At 38.3% G+C, this 17699-nt stretch overlaps 2 protein-coding genes across 3 annotated transcripts; one reads left to right on the top strand and one right to left on the bottom strand.

Moving 5' to 3' along the window:
* Nucleotides 1–70: 70 nt before the first annotated feature.
* Nucleotides 71–6056, bottom strand: nek6 (NIMA-related kinase 6). Its single transcript, XM_033989364.2, has 10 exons — nucleotides 5862–6056; nucleotides 2713–2808; nucleotides 2498–2638; nucleotides 2192–2254; nucleotides 2011–2121; nucleotides 1814–1922; nucleotides 1612–1719; nucleotides 1430–1524; nucleotides 1141–1254; nucleotides 71–931 (listed from the first exon to the last, which is right to left on the bottom strand). The coding sequence occupies exons 2-10, from the start codon at nucleotides 2779–2781 to the stop codon at nucleotides 821–823; spliced, it is 921 nt and encodes a 306-aa protein (XP_033845255.1). The 5' UTR covers nucleotides 2782–2808; nucleotides 5862–6056; the 3' UTR covers nucleotides 71–820.
* Nucleotides 6057–8646: 2590 nt separating this feature from the next.
* Nucleotides 8647–17640, top strand: dennd1a (DENN/MADD domain containing 1A). Of its 2 annotated transcripts, XM_033989481.2 has the most exons (23): nucleotides 8663–8809; nucleotides 9525–9589; nucleotides 9817–9860; nucleotides 9947–9996; nucleotides 10213–10332; nucleotides 10471–10540; nucleotides 10644–10724; nucleotides 10918–10971; nucleotides 11074–11184; nucleotides 11266–11366; nucleotides 11523–11568; nucleotides 11648–11749; nucleotides 11834–11959; nucleotides 12030–12131; nucleotides 12490–12577; nucleotides 12662–12702; nucleotides 12834–12905; nucleotides 12986–13042; nucleotides 13279–13431; nucleotides 13704–13771; nucleotides 14009–14146; nucleotides 14343–14583; nucleotides 14953–17634. In XM_033989481.2, the coding sequence occupies exons 1-23, from the start codon at nucleotides 8790–8792 to the stop codon at nucleotides 15958–15960; spliced, it is 2958 nt and encodes a 985-aa protein (XP_033845372.1). In that variant the 5' UTR covers nucleotides 8663–8789; the 3' UTR covers nucleotides 15961–17634. The 2 variants fall into 2 exon arrangements, with proteins under 2 accessions (XP_033845371.1, XP_033845372.1); XM_033989480.2 differs by lacking the exon at nucleotides 14009–14146 and having other exon boundaries at nucleotides 8647–8809; nucleotides 14953–17640.
* The last annotated feature ends 59 nt before the right edge of the window (nucleotides 17641–17699 follow it).

Raw genomic sequence — 17699 nt, 5'->3', positions numbered from 1 at the left:
AAAGAGACTTTCCTCCACATAAATGTTATTCATATTGCATAGTAAAATACAAGTTTGTAACAAAGGCAAATTGAGGCAAGGTCACAATTCAATAAGTACAGTAAGTGGCTGATAACACTTTGTAAAGAGTACATCTTATGTACAGGACTTAACAGAAGAAACAAAAGTATTTCACAGCATCTTGTTAACAAGGCGTGTTTCACAGTGACCGAGGTCTATACAGGCATAGAGAAATGTAGATTAAATCTATCAAGCATCACATAACACTGATTTTTAAAATTATATTTAAGGAACATAACCACCATGATATGCCTAATAAAATCAAAGTAATAAATCCTTACTTCCTGGACAATAGCTTTGATTATTTCTGCATTACATGTGAACACATGTAATGAAAACTTATCTTCACAACACAAATACACTAAAGGACCCCTTATTAGTGAGGCATGAACCTCATGTAATGTGAGTATCTCATTCAATAGCTTCTAGTAACACATGAATTATCTTTGGAATGCAATTCTGGTGGAGTTATGCAAAAACAAATATAACGCAAACCTGACATCAAACACAACTTTAATCAGAGAACCGAAAATAAAAGGGCATACTGAACACCCTTGGTGAACTTCCTTCCAGCAGCTCAGTCCTCCATGACAGAGCTGCAACAGCTTTGAATAGATCACACTTGTACAGTTTTTGTGGTGTGTTCTTGAGCTCTGGAAAAGGGTTCAAATAAAGGTATGTTTTCTGTAGAGAGAGACATAGCTTATGTCCAGTGGTTTTGAGGTCCTTAAGCAATTGTGCCCAAAAGGGGAGATACTGTTCAGGTGCTTGAAGTCCACACGTGCATCTGTTTGGCAAATTGCATCACAAAGACAATGTCCGGTCTCTGGTCTGGGTCTGGATTGATGCACATGCCAACCAGGTCTCTCAGCTGCAAGCAGTATTGAAACAGAATTAATCTGAGAATATTGTGTAACAATCCTTAACTAAATCAACGTAGTCCACTGAAAGCATTCTGTTTGGCACACTTGGTTTGTGTTGCACAGTACAACAAATCAGCTATAGAAGAGCTTATACTAACTCGCAGAACTGGGTCAACTGTCACATTTAAGTTCTAATATTCCTTGTTAGTAAACCAACCTTCTCAGAGTAGTGATCAGCTGGGAGAGGAGGATAATCACACTGTTCTATCTTCTGGCAGAGGGACAGGAGATTCATCTTGTCCCCATAAAAAGGACTCTGCAGTGCAGCCATCTGGACAAGTGGACACAATGTATATGTCAGACTGTATAAATCACAAAAATCTGACAAAAGCAGAGTACTTCAATTGGTTCACAAGGTTTTCTATTCATGACAGCAGATGTAACACATTTATACAATGTTTCACATGAAACACCAAATGTCATGAAAAAAATCATATAAAACTTGCCTCATATAGAAGACATCCCAAGGACCAGATGTCTGATTTAAAATTATATCCATTCTCATGGATCCGTTCTGGAGACATGTAGTATGGCGTCCCAACTAAGTCAAAAAAGATTTATAATAATCGTTGTTCTTTTTAAATGTAACTTTTTTCTATATTCAGGATTGTGCTGAGTAAGATTTTACCCAAGGAGTGCGCTGCAGTGGTTTTTGAGCTAAAGAAGCGTCCTAATCCAAGATCTCCCAACTTTACTTCTCCAGTGGCTGTTATGAACACATTGGCTGGTTTGATATCTGAAACACAATGTATAATCTTCACAATTAAAATGATTTCAGATAGAATTAAATAGAGACAAGAGCCATAGTAGTGGAAAGAGTATCTGCTTACCTCTGTGCATTACTCTACGTGAATGCATATGCTCCAGAGCGCTGCATAGTTGCACAAAATATTTCCATATTGTTCTCTCTGGAATCAGTCGTCGCTTCTTTTTGAAATACTGTAGAGTGCCCAGAGGAGTTACGAGTCTATTTTGAACACCTGTAGCATAACACGTGTAGCATACAAGTGTATACAGTATTCCAAACCTTAATCATTTGGGATAGATCACCAGCATCAGCCAGCTCCAGAACAATGTTGAGTTCATTATCTTCAATAAATGAGTCTAGGTACTTGATTACATTTGGATGATTAAGTTGCTAAAAGGAAACAAAACAAATGTAAGTACATATAACAATTAAAAGTGTCGATGAATAAATCAAAGTTTACCTTAAGTAAATCTATTTCTTTTATGCAGTCCTGACGAGCTTTGGCATCCATCATCTCAAAGATCTGCTGGGCCACATATATAAAATTAGTGTATTGTCTGACATCAAGTCACACTCAATTTTACTTATAAAATGCACTACCTCATTAAGTGCACTGTAATGCACCGTGTAATAAAAAACACTGCAATCCAGTGAGTTATGTTTGAACTACATGTTAATTTGTTCTATAGTACATTACAGTCTACTTAATGACATTGGTGGGTTCAATTTGTTAAGTTAGGTAAGTTATTATGGATTTATTTAGTACCTGAACTTTTTTGAGTGCAACTAGTTGTCCTTCCAGCAGATATGTAGCTTTGTAGACCTCACTGAACTGACCACGGCCAATCTTCTTTTCAATACGAAAGTTTGCAAGAGTGCAACAATATGTGCAGCTTGGCACATTTTTCTGTGTATTAAAAAATGACATTTGAGTAATATGATAAACCAGTTGTGCACAGGATTATTCATTGTAAGCTCTACCTGATCCTCCTGTATCTTGTATAATGGCTTGTGTTTTTCTAACGTGGCCTCATTCCTCTGCGCTTCCATGGTGGCATCACCTCCAAGAAATTCTCACTATTTCAACAGAAAATAATATGGTAAGAGGTCATAATGTCACTATAAACAAAACACACATTGTGTAAAGCCCAATAACCAGTTAATTTGGGTAATAAAATATAAACACAATTGATGGAAAATATTACTGCTTTGAATGATGCATGGTAAGGACAGTTAAGAACTGTAAATGACGAGGAAAAGTGAGGCTAATCATTAAGTCTCACATCCAATAATACTTAAAATGGATTTGGCATGTTGAGTTACTGATGTGAAAAATAAAATCATGTCAAAAGGATCAAAGGCACAGTGATGTTTGATATACAAGACCTTATATGTCACTAAATGCTGCCAGGATTTTTTCATGTATCTAATCATCAATAAGCGAATCTACAAGTTACATTCAAAACACATTTAAAATTTGGATAAGAAGAAGAACCAGGTTTGACAGCACTTTTAGTTGGCTTTTTGTGCTGTCTTTTATGTAATGTTTTATAATTGTTTTCGGTGCTACCTGCCTATAGAGATAACAGACAGTAATGGCCTATGTGTACTCTTTACTCAACAGTCTCATTATCTCATACAATGTGATTTCAGCCACTCTGTTCTTGTGACCTGTTGAGTCATTCCAGTGTGATTTTTGCAATTTTCATCTGCAGCAGTCTTACTTGTGTTCACTCAGTATGTTTTGAAAACCCAGTACTCTAAGAATCTTCCTAAAAGTTGCTTCCAACCTGTTTATTCTTCAGTAGCTCTGTGCACTTGCACTCCAAGCTGCATGGCAACGTTGAGTCAGCACTAACTGTGGCACATGTGCAAACTTGCACTCATCTTAACCTACTCAGCTCCACCGCAAGCCATTAACATTTTAGCAATGCCAATTGGGCTTCCTGCCAGGCTTTAGGTTACACTACAAGAACAATGCAGGCTCTGTACATAAGGGTGGCTAGTTCAGATAATGTGCACTGTGCTGCAGCACTGTTTACACTGCATCATATGATCAGGAAAATGTTATTCACGCCAAAGTTGTGGCACAAACAAGCCAATTGTTTAGGAAACATCACGGCCAAAATACTGACTTCCATTTTTAATCTTTTATGAATATAAGTCATGCAGTGATGTAGTTATGATATTTATTTATACACCTGTCAGGTGAGGAGCAGTTAGCACCTGTAAAGAGGACTAACATAAGGATTCTAGTCCCATCATTGACCCCGCAACAGACAATATGTAATGAGTTTCCATGTGTTGTAGCTGCGTTTAGAGAAGCTTGGCCTGAATGAGTTACACTGATGCAGATGCCATTAAGCCTGTGACCATAATCACTATGACTTATCATTCAATATATGAAAGCTGGAACAATCTTTTAGAGGCACACTATCATGTGCATATTTTTTGTTGTAATGGTGGGGAGGTTTCTGGTTTTTTTATGTAATACGCTAAGATTTGAGCTGTTGAGGAATAAAGAAGTAACCTCCAGGACTAATTATTGGTTTTATCATGTCAATGGCATAAAGTACTTTCAATATTATCATTTATCACAATATTACTCTGTAGCAATATATCATGCTTCAAAATTCTTTATCGTGATGGGCCTAGATGTCATAAATCCACAAATTCTTAATTACACAGTTAAATATTTGCACTGATTTGACATATCTTTATCATATAGTAATAGTATAGTAGTAACTATATCACTAAAATTAAAACCTATTTTAAGGTGCCGTTGGCTTTGTCTGTTAGAAATGGCTGCACTGTGTTAAAATCGACATCACGCTCTCTGTTCTCTGAATCAAAACAACATTAGACAGGAGACATCCTGCCAAGTCATTTAGCTGCCTTCACATAGGGCTGGGCAATATGGTGATAAAAATCTAATTGTGATCTTGCTCCTGCGATGATATGCTTTTTTTTTGTAAAATCACCATCATGTTTCACAAATTTTCTCTTGAACGCAGCTCTGCTCAGTCAAAGATAACTTTTTCACAAAAATTGCAACATAGAAATTGTGAATGTGATTTTTTTTTTCAAAGGAAAATTTTCAGAATTATTTTAGTTTAGTTAGCCTTTATTTGAAGGGACAATGCACATTATGCTTTATGTGGTAAATCAATACATTATTAAATATTTCAATATTTTTGGTTTCAGTATATTGAAGCATAACTTGATATTGAAGCCATTTTTTGTCATAGCATTTATAACTTTGTTCTTAAATAACCCATTCAAAGTAGCAGTAGTCAAATAGGCTTTGCAGACATGTGTGAAGACATGGCTTCCTGCAGTGTGGACACTAACCAGCTGCCTAGGCCAAACAGGGCTCCCTGTCACAGATGACACGTGACTAATTTTAGCCAGTTATTTGACCTTGCATGCCCAGGCATCCTCATAACCAGCACCGCCTCAGCACTGCTCTTGCCCCCATCCTGCTCTGATGCACATGTTCACTTAGAGTTTACACTCATAGACACGAGTTGTTTTCATGCACTGCACTGGAACCACCACCTGGGCCCAATTCCCTTCTCGTATAAATGTGTAATAGTCTATCTATTCACATATAACATAACACTCAAACTATCTGGCCTATCTGAAGCTACCAGCAGCATTTTAGACCAACATGTCAGAGAAGAGCACACAGACTAATGTAAAACAAACAGGCAGATTGTCTCAGTTTAGTTCAACAGATATCAGCAGCCTGTCTAAAAACTATAGTCCTTCTGTCCTTCATGTTTAAAACACAGGCGGCAACTGTAGCGGCGGAAAGGTACGAAAAACAGAGATTAGATTGATAGACTGTAACAGTTTAGTTTCCGTTCGTGGCACAGAAATATCATTTCCATATGTCGCTCACGTTGCTCACGTTGCTCGAAGTAGAAGGCTAACAGCAGCTAGCTGTGGATAGCCCCACGGTATTCAAAAATAGTAAACAACACATTGTAGGCTACACCTCGGAGAGGTCGATGTAGCCTTTCCACACAAGAGATATTCTACCAACCAGCTGGAAAAAACAAATAGTTCATTATAACGCTAACTGATTTACAAGATTTAGGTTATTACTTACAAACCATGTCACTTACCCCAAGAAGACGCAAAGTTAGCCGTGCCTGAAACGTTCCAACAAGTCACATTGGTTCTTGTTGTTGTGCAACTTTTAACATCGACAGGCAGCAGTCCCCCTCCCCACCTCCGAGTGCGCGCCTGCGGGAGCGTGAGCGTGACTGATGCCTCTGCCGCTGCTGCTTCTGCTGCTTCTTCTGCTTCTGCTGCCACGAGGCTACTGAAGTCTCAAGAATGATCTGAAACGAAAACTTTAACTCACGAACACGTAAAAAAGCCACTAATGTAGGTCAGACATCACGCTCACGCCCCTCTCTGCCGGGGCCAATCTGGATTGGACGTGCCAAACTTTACACACTTTATACTGTAAACACACAAATCTACAGACATTTGAGTTAGTTTGGTTCATACATAGAAGTTATTGACAAATGGATAGTTAATCCAGGCGCAGAAGTGCGCGCGAACGCACGCACACACACACACACACCCCCACACCCCCCCCCCACACACACACCATACACACACGCAAACACACTACACAAATACAAACACACCACACACATACACACCACACACATACATACAAATACACACAAACACACCACACACATACCATCCACACACACACACCACACACAAACACACCATACACTCACACAAACAAACACACCACACACAAACATCACACACACAACACACACATAAACACCCATACACACACACAAACACACCACACACACACACCCCAACACACCACACACATACAAACACACCCCACACACAAACACACCACACACACACCCCACACACACACACAAATACACACCAACACACCACACACACAAACACACCACACACATACAAACACACCCCACACACAAACACACCACACACACACCACACACACACAAATACACCCCAACACACCACACACACAAACACACCACACACATACAAACACCCCCCCCCCACACACACACCCCACACAAACCCAATACACACACAAACACACGTACACACCATACACACACGCAAACACACTACACAAATACAAACACACCACACACATACACACCACACACACACATACAAATACACACACACACACCACACACAAACACACCATACACTCACACAAACAAACACACCACACACAAACATCACACACACAACACACACACAAACGCACCCCCCCCCCCCCCCCACACACACACACACACTCATAGGCTATTTACATTTTTTGCATGAAAGTACTTTCAGTGCTGAAGTAATTAGTCACTTATAGAAAAAAAAACCTGTCATTTTCACAAAAACAACTGTTTAAAATTTAATTTGAGCAATTTTGTTTTCTCATATTGGTTGTTTTGCAACAGTTTAGGTAAATTTATTTCCTAAAAAAAATAACTTAATTTATCCAAAAGAGTTACTTTGGGGTAAATTGAGCCGGTCACTGTGTGGTTGATCCACCCCAGCTCCCACACGAAATAATAGCAAGAAAATTATATTTCAAAATAAATTAATACTTTTATAGTTTTTACAGGTTAACTTGAAGTGTCTGAGTTTGGGAAACACGAATTAATTGAAATAATTAGTTATATTTAGATGCTTAATATTTGTACCTTTTAGGTAAAAATTAACACTTTAACACAGTTTTATTAATTTTAGTCCACAGGTCACACTTTAATCTGGTGGTTAAATTTACCCTAAGATCTGGCTCAATTTATCCCAGTTGAGAGGCAAGTTGAGCCAAAATCCTTTTTTAACATTTTGATTGCCAATTTCTCTAAAACAGTGTGTTTAATGTTTTAATGAGGTGAACTGTTAAAAACAACCTAAAATGTATGTAAAATGTGTGCTTTATGTTGTTCAAATTTGACAACTAACTCTGCAGGTCTAAGTGGACCACACACCTCAGCATTTGATCAGATGGTCTTTCTCAATCTTCTCAAACATGCAGTTTAGTTTTAGTTTAACTCGTCATTTGAATATGGGTGACAAAATCTAAATCTGGATTATGAAAATGTGTGGAGAGTGAAAACTTTGGTCTATGGAAATAGCAGCATTTTAATCATAGAAAAATCATGGGTTTCTTTTCTTTGTGGTTTGACACTTTCTGTTATTCTTGACAGTCACGATGAATGCTGAAAGATTTTAAGTTCAATTCTCAGCTTTAAAATAAAGAAATTGATTCAGTTGCTTTTATTTATCATTAATTCAACTGCCAGCACAATTCTTCAAGATCATAACTTTTTAATAGTTCTCAGAAATCTGTGAAATAGCCTGCTTTTACTTTTTATTCGGAACAGATTACATTTTAAATGCAGATTTTTAAATTCAGAAGATACAGCTTTTTTATGATACAGCTTACTTTTAAGAGTAACATTTGACTCAAGATTGTGTTCTCGTCTACTTGAGCCTAACACAATGTTTGTGAATAATTTTGCACACGGATCTCTTAATTTAAAGAGTATCTATGAAAGGCTTATTTGGTTTTGTTCACAAAATACCAGTATGGTGTTGTCCAGTCTAGGATGGGTCACTTCCTGACAGAGATTTTTTTTTTCCCCCATAAGCCTACGCTATTGTTACTTTAATTTAAAATGATCATGAACGTGAAGTGAAAACTAACCCTAACAGTAAAACAGACTTTTCAAGAGCCCCGTGTAGCGTATCCACGGATCTATCACACGATCGATTTGTTTTTTTGGGTAGTGGCTTGTGGGTGATGTCGTTTTGAAACTATTGCGAAGCATTGCCATGGTCTCTCATGCTATCTTAGAAATACTACAATTCCCATAGTTCCGTGGGGCATGCAGCGTGATCTACGCGTGTACACTATGGCCATGGCGATATGCACCGCTATGTGACAGGTTAGCTCCAGAAAAACATCCCAGACAGTCGCGGCTGCGCACTCACGGCTGCTGCCAGCGATAGCTGGACAATATTTAATGATGGGGTCCCGAATCAAGTAAGAATATTTTTCTTAAGATGTTTTTAATTGAAGTGTCAGCTCGTCGCTAGCTTTGTTTTCGTGAGTCATTGGGAAAACTGTTCATACCAGGCCTAGACTTGTTGCGACACAAAGCTAAAAAAAACATCTGCAAAAGCAATGACTTTTCTTCTGAATTGTTAAAGTATTGCGCTGTTAAATGACCCCTCCTGTGCTCTAATATAATGTTCCGTAATGCTCATGGTCGTGTTATCAGTGTGTCAGATGCTTGTGCGCGGTTAGCCCCTTCTTCTCCACCGGATGCAGAACAAGACAAAAGTAGCCCTTACAGACCACAAACTGGAATATGACACATAGGCGTGTGCTTCCTCTGTTTCTCTGCTGTAATGGTTTCCATGTATCCATTTACTATAGAAAGGCAACCAGGTCATACACAAGATCTGTGGACTGTGGGAGCGCTATCTTATTCATACACACTCTTAGTGATGCTGTTTTTTCTCCATCTTGTTCTTATAAATGTTTGAGTAAATTGCAGCAATTGAACTAAAATCCCTCAATAAAATGTAAATCTATTACACAGCAGTAATGTGTCTTAACTAGTAGTAGACTACTAAAAGTCCAGTGTTTTATAAATCTTTAGTTAGCATTTAATACCTTAATTTCATAATTAAGGTATTAAATGCTTACTTTATTTTTACTTTACTTTACTTTACTTTACTTTACTTTATTTCAGAGAAAGCCCAGAGTCTACCTTTGAGGTTTATCTAGAGGTATCCCATTCTGGAACACCGGGTTCTAGTAAGTGACATCCTCTTTTGTCTGCTCATATTCATATGATCTTAGAGATTTTGGTCTATGGGAGTCATATTACAGTAGGACTATATGTGTCATTTATATGGTATGTGCACATTTGTAAGCTTTTTTTTTTCTAAATATGGTACTCTTTTGTAATTTATATTAACACCATTCATCATCATAGGTATTATAAACTGCAAAAAAGTGAATTTCCTTGTTAAATCTTACAGAACCAGTGGTCCACAGGCAGTTTCCTGAAGATTATAATGAGAAGGTTTGAACACACACATAACCCATTTTATATCTCTTAATTGGGATGTCTATGTATTTATTGCATACAGATGTATTTTTATTTTGCAGGAAACTCTTCATACAGTACCCAAGTTCTGCTTCCCTTTTAACATGGACAGGTAGTGTTTCTTGTTTCCCTCAGGATTACATAATTGTTACTGCTCTGATGCTGACTATGTTGACTCAAAGTACATTGTGATTAAAGTAATTACCACATACTTTTATGGCCACACAAGAAAATTATAAATCTTTTTTTTTTTTTAGCACTGTTATATAATATGAGAATATGAGTTGCAGAAGCTGTTTTTACTTACTTTGCTTTTTTCATATTGCAGTCTAACAGTCAACCAAGTTGGCCAGAACTTCACCTTTGTGTTGACGGATATTGAGAGCAAACAGAGATTTGGTTTTTGCCGTCTCTCCTCAGGTGCTCACACCTGCTACTGCATTCTCAGGTTTGTGTCGACAAGGGATAAAAGACAATTGGACATCCTTGCAATGCTTCCTTAGTTATTTCAGAAACCATTTTGGGCAGGACCTGCTTGAAAAGATTATTTTGGTTAAATAAAAGTTTAAAAAAAATTTTCTTTCAGCTACCTGCCTTGGTTTGAGGTTTTCTACAAGCTACTCAACATTATTGCGGATTACACTATCAAAGGCCAGGTAAGAAATGCATCCTGTACATTCATCTGTCGGAGTTCTGTGTATCAGATAGTCAGTACTTGAAACGTACAGTTTATGCCCAATTGCTTTCTAAATGTTTCAGGAAAGCCCTCTACAAGAGCTCCTGGTATCATTACATACTCTTCCTATCCAAGAGCCTGGAGTTCCTGTTCATCTCGGCATGGTGAGAATTTCTTCCAAGCATCTTTACATATAAAAGTCATATGGATAGGAGTACTTGACACCCCCTATTTGGTCAGAATAGTATTCTTCTGTCTATATAGCCCTAATATGTCCACAGACTCCACAAAGCCTTCAAATGCCAGTTTCCAATTGCAATGCATTATCTATAACAGAGCTCTCTTTCTGTCTAATAGCATTCCTTCTTCACTGTGCCTGATATAAGAGAGCTCCCCAGTATACCAGAAAATGTGAGTTATATCCAGAAGTAATTTTACCATAACTATTGACACAGTATATGCTGTAATGATGTAGACCTGAAAAATAATTTCTTTTTTTTTTTTATCTTGCAGAGAAACTTAACAGAGTATTTTGTAGCTGTAGATGTCAATAACATGCTCCATCTTTATGCTAGTATGCTTTATGAACGCCGAGTCCTCATATGTTGTAGCAAACTAAGCACTGTAAGTATTTACTTTTTGAATGAACTTGCTGTTCATTTATAGTACATTTTGTTTAAGATTTTTATGTCCTTGTTTGCCCAGTTAACTGCGTGTGTCCATGGGTCAGCTGCCATGTTGTATCCAATGCACTGGCAACATGTTTACATTCCTGTTCTGCCTCAACATCTGTTAGACTACTGCTGGTATGTGCAGATGCATTGCCTTAATTTAAGCATTGTGAACACTCATACAGTCCCCCTATCTAATGGTCCTGTAAACCTACAAAAAATGTTTATACTTTGATATGCAAAACCCACTTACAACTGTTATAAATGATGTGTAATTGTTTCTCTTTTTAGTGCCCCAATGCCTTACCTAATTGGAGTGCATTCCAGTTTAATGGAGGTTGATATTATCTATTGTCTATCTGAGTTCTTAATGTATTTAAAGTTAATCTTTTTACTATTTGCCTTTTACTCTATAGAAAGTTCGGGGAATGTCTCTTGATGATGTGGTGATCCTCAATGTGGACACTAACACACTGGAAACGCCTTATGAAGACCTCCAAAGCCTCCCTAATGATGTGGTGAAGACATTATTATCACTGTATTGATCAACAACAGTTATTTTATCCAAGGAGCGTGTTGTGATAACAGAATTCATTCGTCAGGTTTCTTCTCTAAAAAGCCGACTGAGAAAAGTATCAACAACAACAGGTGACGGTGTGGCGCGAGCCTTTCTGAAGAGCCAAGCCGCTTTATTTGGCAGCTACAGAAATGCCCTGCAAATTGAGCCGGTCAGTGAAAACACCACAGCAGAATCAATGCACTGGATTGTCCATGCTATGTCTAACTTCAGTGCTTTAGGGAGAGCCAATCACCTTTAATGAAGAAACATTTATCAACCATCGGTCAAGTGCAATGAAGCAGTTTCTTCAGAATGCAATTCAGTTGCAACTATTCAAACAGGTATAAATTCAATCTGTATAAATTACAGTAATGTAAAAGTAGAACACCCTTCTTGATTGATTTTTCCTGTGCTTAAAAGAATATTTTTTCTGCAATATCTGAAGTGGTCTGCAGAACTAAGAACACTGCTTTAGAGAGCAAAGGGAAAGAACAAATCATAAGCAAATGTTATTCAAAACTGCTTTCACTGGTGTAATCATTAGAAATATTCAAATGTGACAAAAATAAATCTTTATCTATATATATCTTAAAGGGTGTACTACATTGTTACTACTGTTGATACTGTACTTTTCAGGGCATTATGATATTTTAATCCTATACCTTTACCTATACATCCTTGCTGTGGTTGTGTGTGCAGTTTATTGATGGCCGTTTGGACCTGTTAAACTCCGGAGAAGGCTTTAATGACATTTTTGAAGAGGAGATCAACATGGGAGAATATGCTGGTATGTTTGTGCGTAAAATTTGAAGTACGTTATCAGCACATTTATTTCTTCTCTATTTTCTTTTTTTGTTATATATATATACAGGAAGTGACAAGACCTACCACCAATGGTTGTTTACTGTTAAGGTAAAGCTATGTAGTGAATTGTTTTAGGACTATATAACTTGAATGATTATGATGAATGAGAAATGGAAGAATACAACTTTGTAATTGTACTTTGAAGGGCTTTCTATTTTAATCAACACATTTTATTACAGAAAGGTGGTGGTGCAATCATTAACACAGTGAGGACTAAAGCAAACCCAGCTATGAAAACGGTCTATAAATTTGTAAGAGTTTTTTTTATTTTTTTTATCTAAACTTCCCATCATTTTTTGAGAAGGCAAACTAAGCCTTTTGTTTTTCACAGGCTAAAGATCATGCTAAAATGGGCATCAAGGAGGTGAAGAGCCGGCTGAAACAAAAGGTATGAATTCTAGCTCATATTAATTCTGTATGTGCAATATTGTGATATCCTAGATTGTAAGCCTTGGCAAATATTTTAACATTGTTCATGAAAAACACTGGCCCATCCCTTGACCCAAATCTAAACAACTTAAACATCCATAACAAACCCAGCCCCGACGCACCGCCTCGCTCCCTGTCCCGCTGCAGTGCCACCCCTCAGACCCTTATTATCCTCCATACATTTCCCCTTTGCAGGAACAGGCAGAAAATGGCTTCCCCACGGCTGGATCAGTGGTTATAGACAACGATGGCACTTCTGAGTTTCCATCTTCTACTCGAACTGTCAGGAGAGAGGGGCCGCTGCACACCTGGGACGACCGCAGACCTATCACTATGCACTTTGGACAGGTAACAATGCGAGTGAGCAACATGGCTGTAATAATAATGTAAAAACATAAAGGTGTACCGTGTGGCTTTTCTGGCGGAGTGTCAGCCCCACCTGCTTGTCTCCAAAGAGTTATTATTGTTTTGCCTGAAATCTTGCACACTGCGGCATTAGTGCATACACCTTTAGACTACCAACAAAATCTACTTAAACTGCTGAGATTTTTTTTTTTTACCTATTTTGACTAAAATATGTGTGTCTTGTGGTCTTTTTGAAAAGTCTTCTCTTTCCACAGAATCGACCGCCAATGTTGTTAAAAAGACCAAGCAGTAATGTGAGTTTGGAGGCTGCTGTGGATCCACTGTAAGCACACTTTATCTGATATACACAAAACAATATGCAAATATGTATTGTTTAATGTTAAAGAGTGATGCTATGATTAATCTCATCTTCCTCTTCTTTCTAACTGTGCTACTGATACGTTGTTGTACTAACTCTAGTGAGCTGAAGTAGTTGCATTCACTATTGTAGTTTCCTCCCTCTCTCTCTGCCTGCCCATGTGCAGCTCTAAATGTGCTTTTATCTCTCTCCTCACTGTAGCTCTCTGCGTCCCACTCGGCATTACACAGTCTTTCTGTCGGAGGATTCCTCTGGAGATGAGCTCCAGTATGATGAGGACTCTGTCTCTGGGTTTCCTGACAGCTTTCTCTTCTCTGCTCCCTTTGAGTGGTCTCCTCAGTATGCATTTCTTTGATTGGCTTTGTGCTGTTTAATGTAGTGACTCACTTCTTTTCTAACTTAATAATTTATGACTCACTCTATGGTTATTAGGGAGCATGTGCATGTGTGGTATATACCTTAAGCTATAGTTTGGTTCTGTATGTATACTAACTTAATACTTCATTGATCACTGATGGGAAATTGTTATTTTCAGAGCTCAGCCGTACCACTCGCTAAAAGAAGTGGAGTTACTAGAAGGTGATGATAATGGCCCAGAGCGGCACACTGCTCCTTCAAGTCCAGTTAATGAAAAGTTCTCCAATATCAACCTGCTTGGGGATATTTTTGGTTGTCAAGATGAGCCTGACAACCAACCTATTACTCTCGCTAAAAGTCTGGAAGATTTGAGGACGCCCAAAGAAACGGACGATGTGCAATCTAAGTTCACCTATCAGGTCAGAGATGTAAATGGTTTTGGTTATCATTTAGATTAACATTTAGTATTTATATATAAATATGGGAAAAAATGTGTAATTTTACTGTTTAGTGTTGAGCTTCACAAAATGACTTTAAGGTTATAGCAAAAACAAAACTGAAGAGGTGAGTTCCACCACTGTGTTCTGACATAACTGTTCATCAGGAGTTAACATGCAATATTTGTGATATTTGCAGTGTAGTTGTTTTTTGTTTTGTTCTTTTTTTTATTGTGCGAGCAGAGTAGTTTTTCATAAAATATTTGAATTATAAGTTTAACATTTAAATTCAAAGTTTAAGGTTGTCACAGCATTAACTTTTAAGACTAAATCTTGTTTGTTGTTTCACAGCGTATGGACCTGAGCATTGGCGAACATTCACGGACACTCCCAGGGCTAAAACTGTCCAACCCGTACAACAAACTTTGGAGTATGGGGCAAGATGATGCTGCTTTGCCCATCTGTGTGCCTCCCCCATGTGACAGACCACCTTCAGTTACCCTTGCTGAAGCCCCCTCTCCAAGTCGTGAAATCCTGACCCTGGGCCAGGATATCCCAGACCTTACCAACACTAGCAACATCACTATTCCTCGGCCACAGGGGAGGAAGACACCGGAGCTGGGGGCCGTGTTGGCTCCTCCAGTGGCTCAAGTCAAGTCCAAACCAGCTGAGGGAAGGACTACACCCGGAGGACAGGAGTTCAGACAAGCCCTGAGCCGGACTTCAGATATCGACTTTCTGAAGCCCTCAAAGACCGCAGAGGACAGCTTGGATCTGATCAGCCTTTTGGACCCTCTCAACAGTTCATCAGTGAATGACAAGACCGAGAACAGCACCCTCTCATCAAATAAACCAATACTCCCACCCCGGCCGTACCCAACAGGGCTGCCTCCCTTTCCAGTGCAGCCTCAAATATCACTCAACCCATTTGCCTCACCTCTTCCACAAACCCCTCCTCAAATACACTACTCTCCCGTAGCCAGTAGTAACCCTTTTACTGCCCCCTACAGGCCCCCACCTCTGGGCCCCTGTCTGCACGCTCCCCAGACACTCCCTGTTCTGTTCAGGCAGCCTTCACCAGGGGGCTCCACTGTGTCCCCGAGTTATGGACTCATGCACTCAGCCTTCCTTCTATCTGCCTCCACCTTGCCACAGTCCTCCAGTAACCACTCTCTGTCCAGTCTGGCGGACTCTACGACTGACCCGCTCCAGAGCAGACTTGCCAAACCACTTCAAACTGAGGCAGAAATCAGAAAGAGTCAGGATCCTTTTGGGGACCTGCTCAATATGGTCCAGCCCACTGCTACTCCAAAAATGAAGGTAGAAGACCTACGTAGGAAGTGGGAAACATTTGACTGACTTAACTGTGTGTATGTGGCCACACAACCAGATGATTCCTCTGTAATTAATGCATGTAGAGTGCCTTCAACATGTGTTGGTAGAACATAACTACTGCATATTATTATTTCTTTTTATCTTAAAATACTTTGAAGCATAATTCTTAAAACGCAACACAGAAATCTGCAACAGAAAGCAATGGAGGAGTGCTGTTACATGTAGCACAGAAACCATTAAGTACTTCCAAACAATGTGACACGACATTAGATTTTTAGTCCTTTACTTCTCTTCATTCTTATATTTGGTTTTGTCTGTTTACAAATTGTCAAACTTTCTGATCAGAAATGTCTCTGTATTCCTAATCTGACTGTACCAAAGTTTTTAAAATCTTAAAATTACGAAGAAATTTACAAAAATGGTTTTAACAGGTCACAATGAACTAAATCAATACTTACAATTGTAATTAATTGAGCCAGTTTGTGAATCCTCGTTGATCCTATGTTTTTAATCAGAATTCCAGATTTATGTGTGAGGAATAATCTGGTTGCGGCCCCCACGGACTGTCCACACTCTACAGCTGACCAAAGGCAAATAGGTTTGAACTGATGTGGTGAGGACTGGTCATTTAGCCACAGCAACCTCTATAAGACTCCTGGTTCATTTGTGTGTATTGCTTTCTACTCCTAAACATAGTTGGCCTTGTTTTAATATATCTAGACGCCAACTATCCATGGCCCATTGCTACTTGCTTACAGTTGAAAGATAATTTGCACTATTTGTAGTGGTGTGGTTATGTATAATGCACCACGTTAGAGTAGGTACAAGATTAGTAATTTAGTATTTAATTTGTCCTGCCTAAACACCTAATATCTGCATACCTTTGTAATAAACCAAATTTACAATGTGCGAGTTTGTAACAAGTCCTCTATTACGACTCTCTGTGGTATGTAGCTACATAGTGTGGTGCATTTCAGCTGTGCTTAGTCCATCCTTGACAGGTTTGATGGCTTCATGCACACAGGTCTTTGTTGGGCCTTTTATGAAGGATTTATCTGTGACTTTATTTTGCCTTCTGTTTTTATATAAAACACTGGAAAATATAATATGATCTCACTGTCCCTGAACCAATATCGAAGCTGTCAATTTCATGAAATGTTTTGTTTGCAGACCGTTTTGTGAAAGCATTATTACTCCTTTGCACTGCTTCTTTTGTCTTTGTTTTGTTACAATTGCCAAATACTACACATATCCGTTATTGTTATGAGCCAATGAAGATTAAATGATCCCAAGATTTACTCTTGTAAAGTAGGTTGACATAGACTGATTCACTAAAATCTGTACTTATAATACATGTAGGGGTGAAGTAGAACAATATCAATAATGAAGTATATGACAGGTTAAAATGTTACATTTGTGCAATTTAAAATATGTAGTGCTGCCCACTAATCTAATTTCTCTCTTCAGAATAGAAAGCATTTGTTTCTATCTGATTTTATCCATTGCATATTAGTACTTGGACTTGACAGTACATTGATATGTTATTGGTTATTTGTGAAGTTGGAACAACACATGTATATTGTGATAATTAAGATAATTTGTTCTTAATTGTTATAATTATTTATCTGTCCTCATTCTTTGTCGTTGTGAATACTTTTTACATTTTGCTTACAGTTATGATTAAATTTTGTGCGCCCAACTTTGACTTGCTTGTCTTATTGTACAGAAACATAATAGCCATCTACTGATGACACCTGATCATT

Source organism: Periophthalmus magnuspinnatus, chromosome 23 (genome assembly GCF_009829125.3).
Source record: "Periophthalmus magnuspinnatus isolate fPerMag1 chromosome 23, fPerMag1.2.pri, whole genome shotgun sequence".
In the NCBI taxonomy this organism is placed as follows: Eukaryota; Metazoa; Chordata; class Actinopteri; order Gobiiformes; family Gobiidae; genus Periophthalmus; species Periophthalmus magnuspinnatus.
Note: the sequence above shows the minus strand (reverse complement) of the source record. Positions and strands in the feature narration are given on the sequence as shown.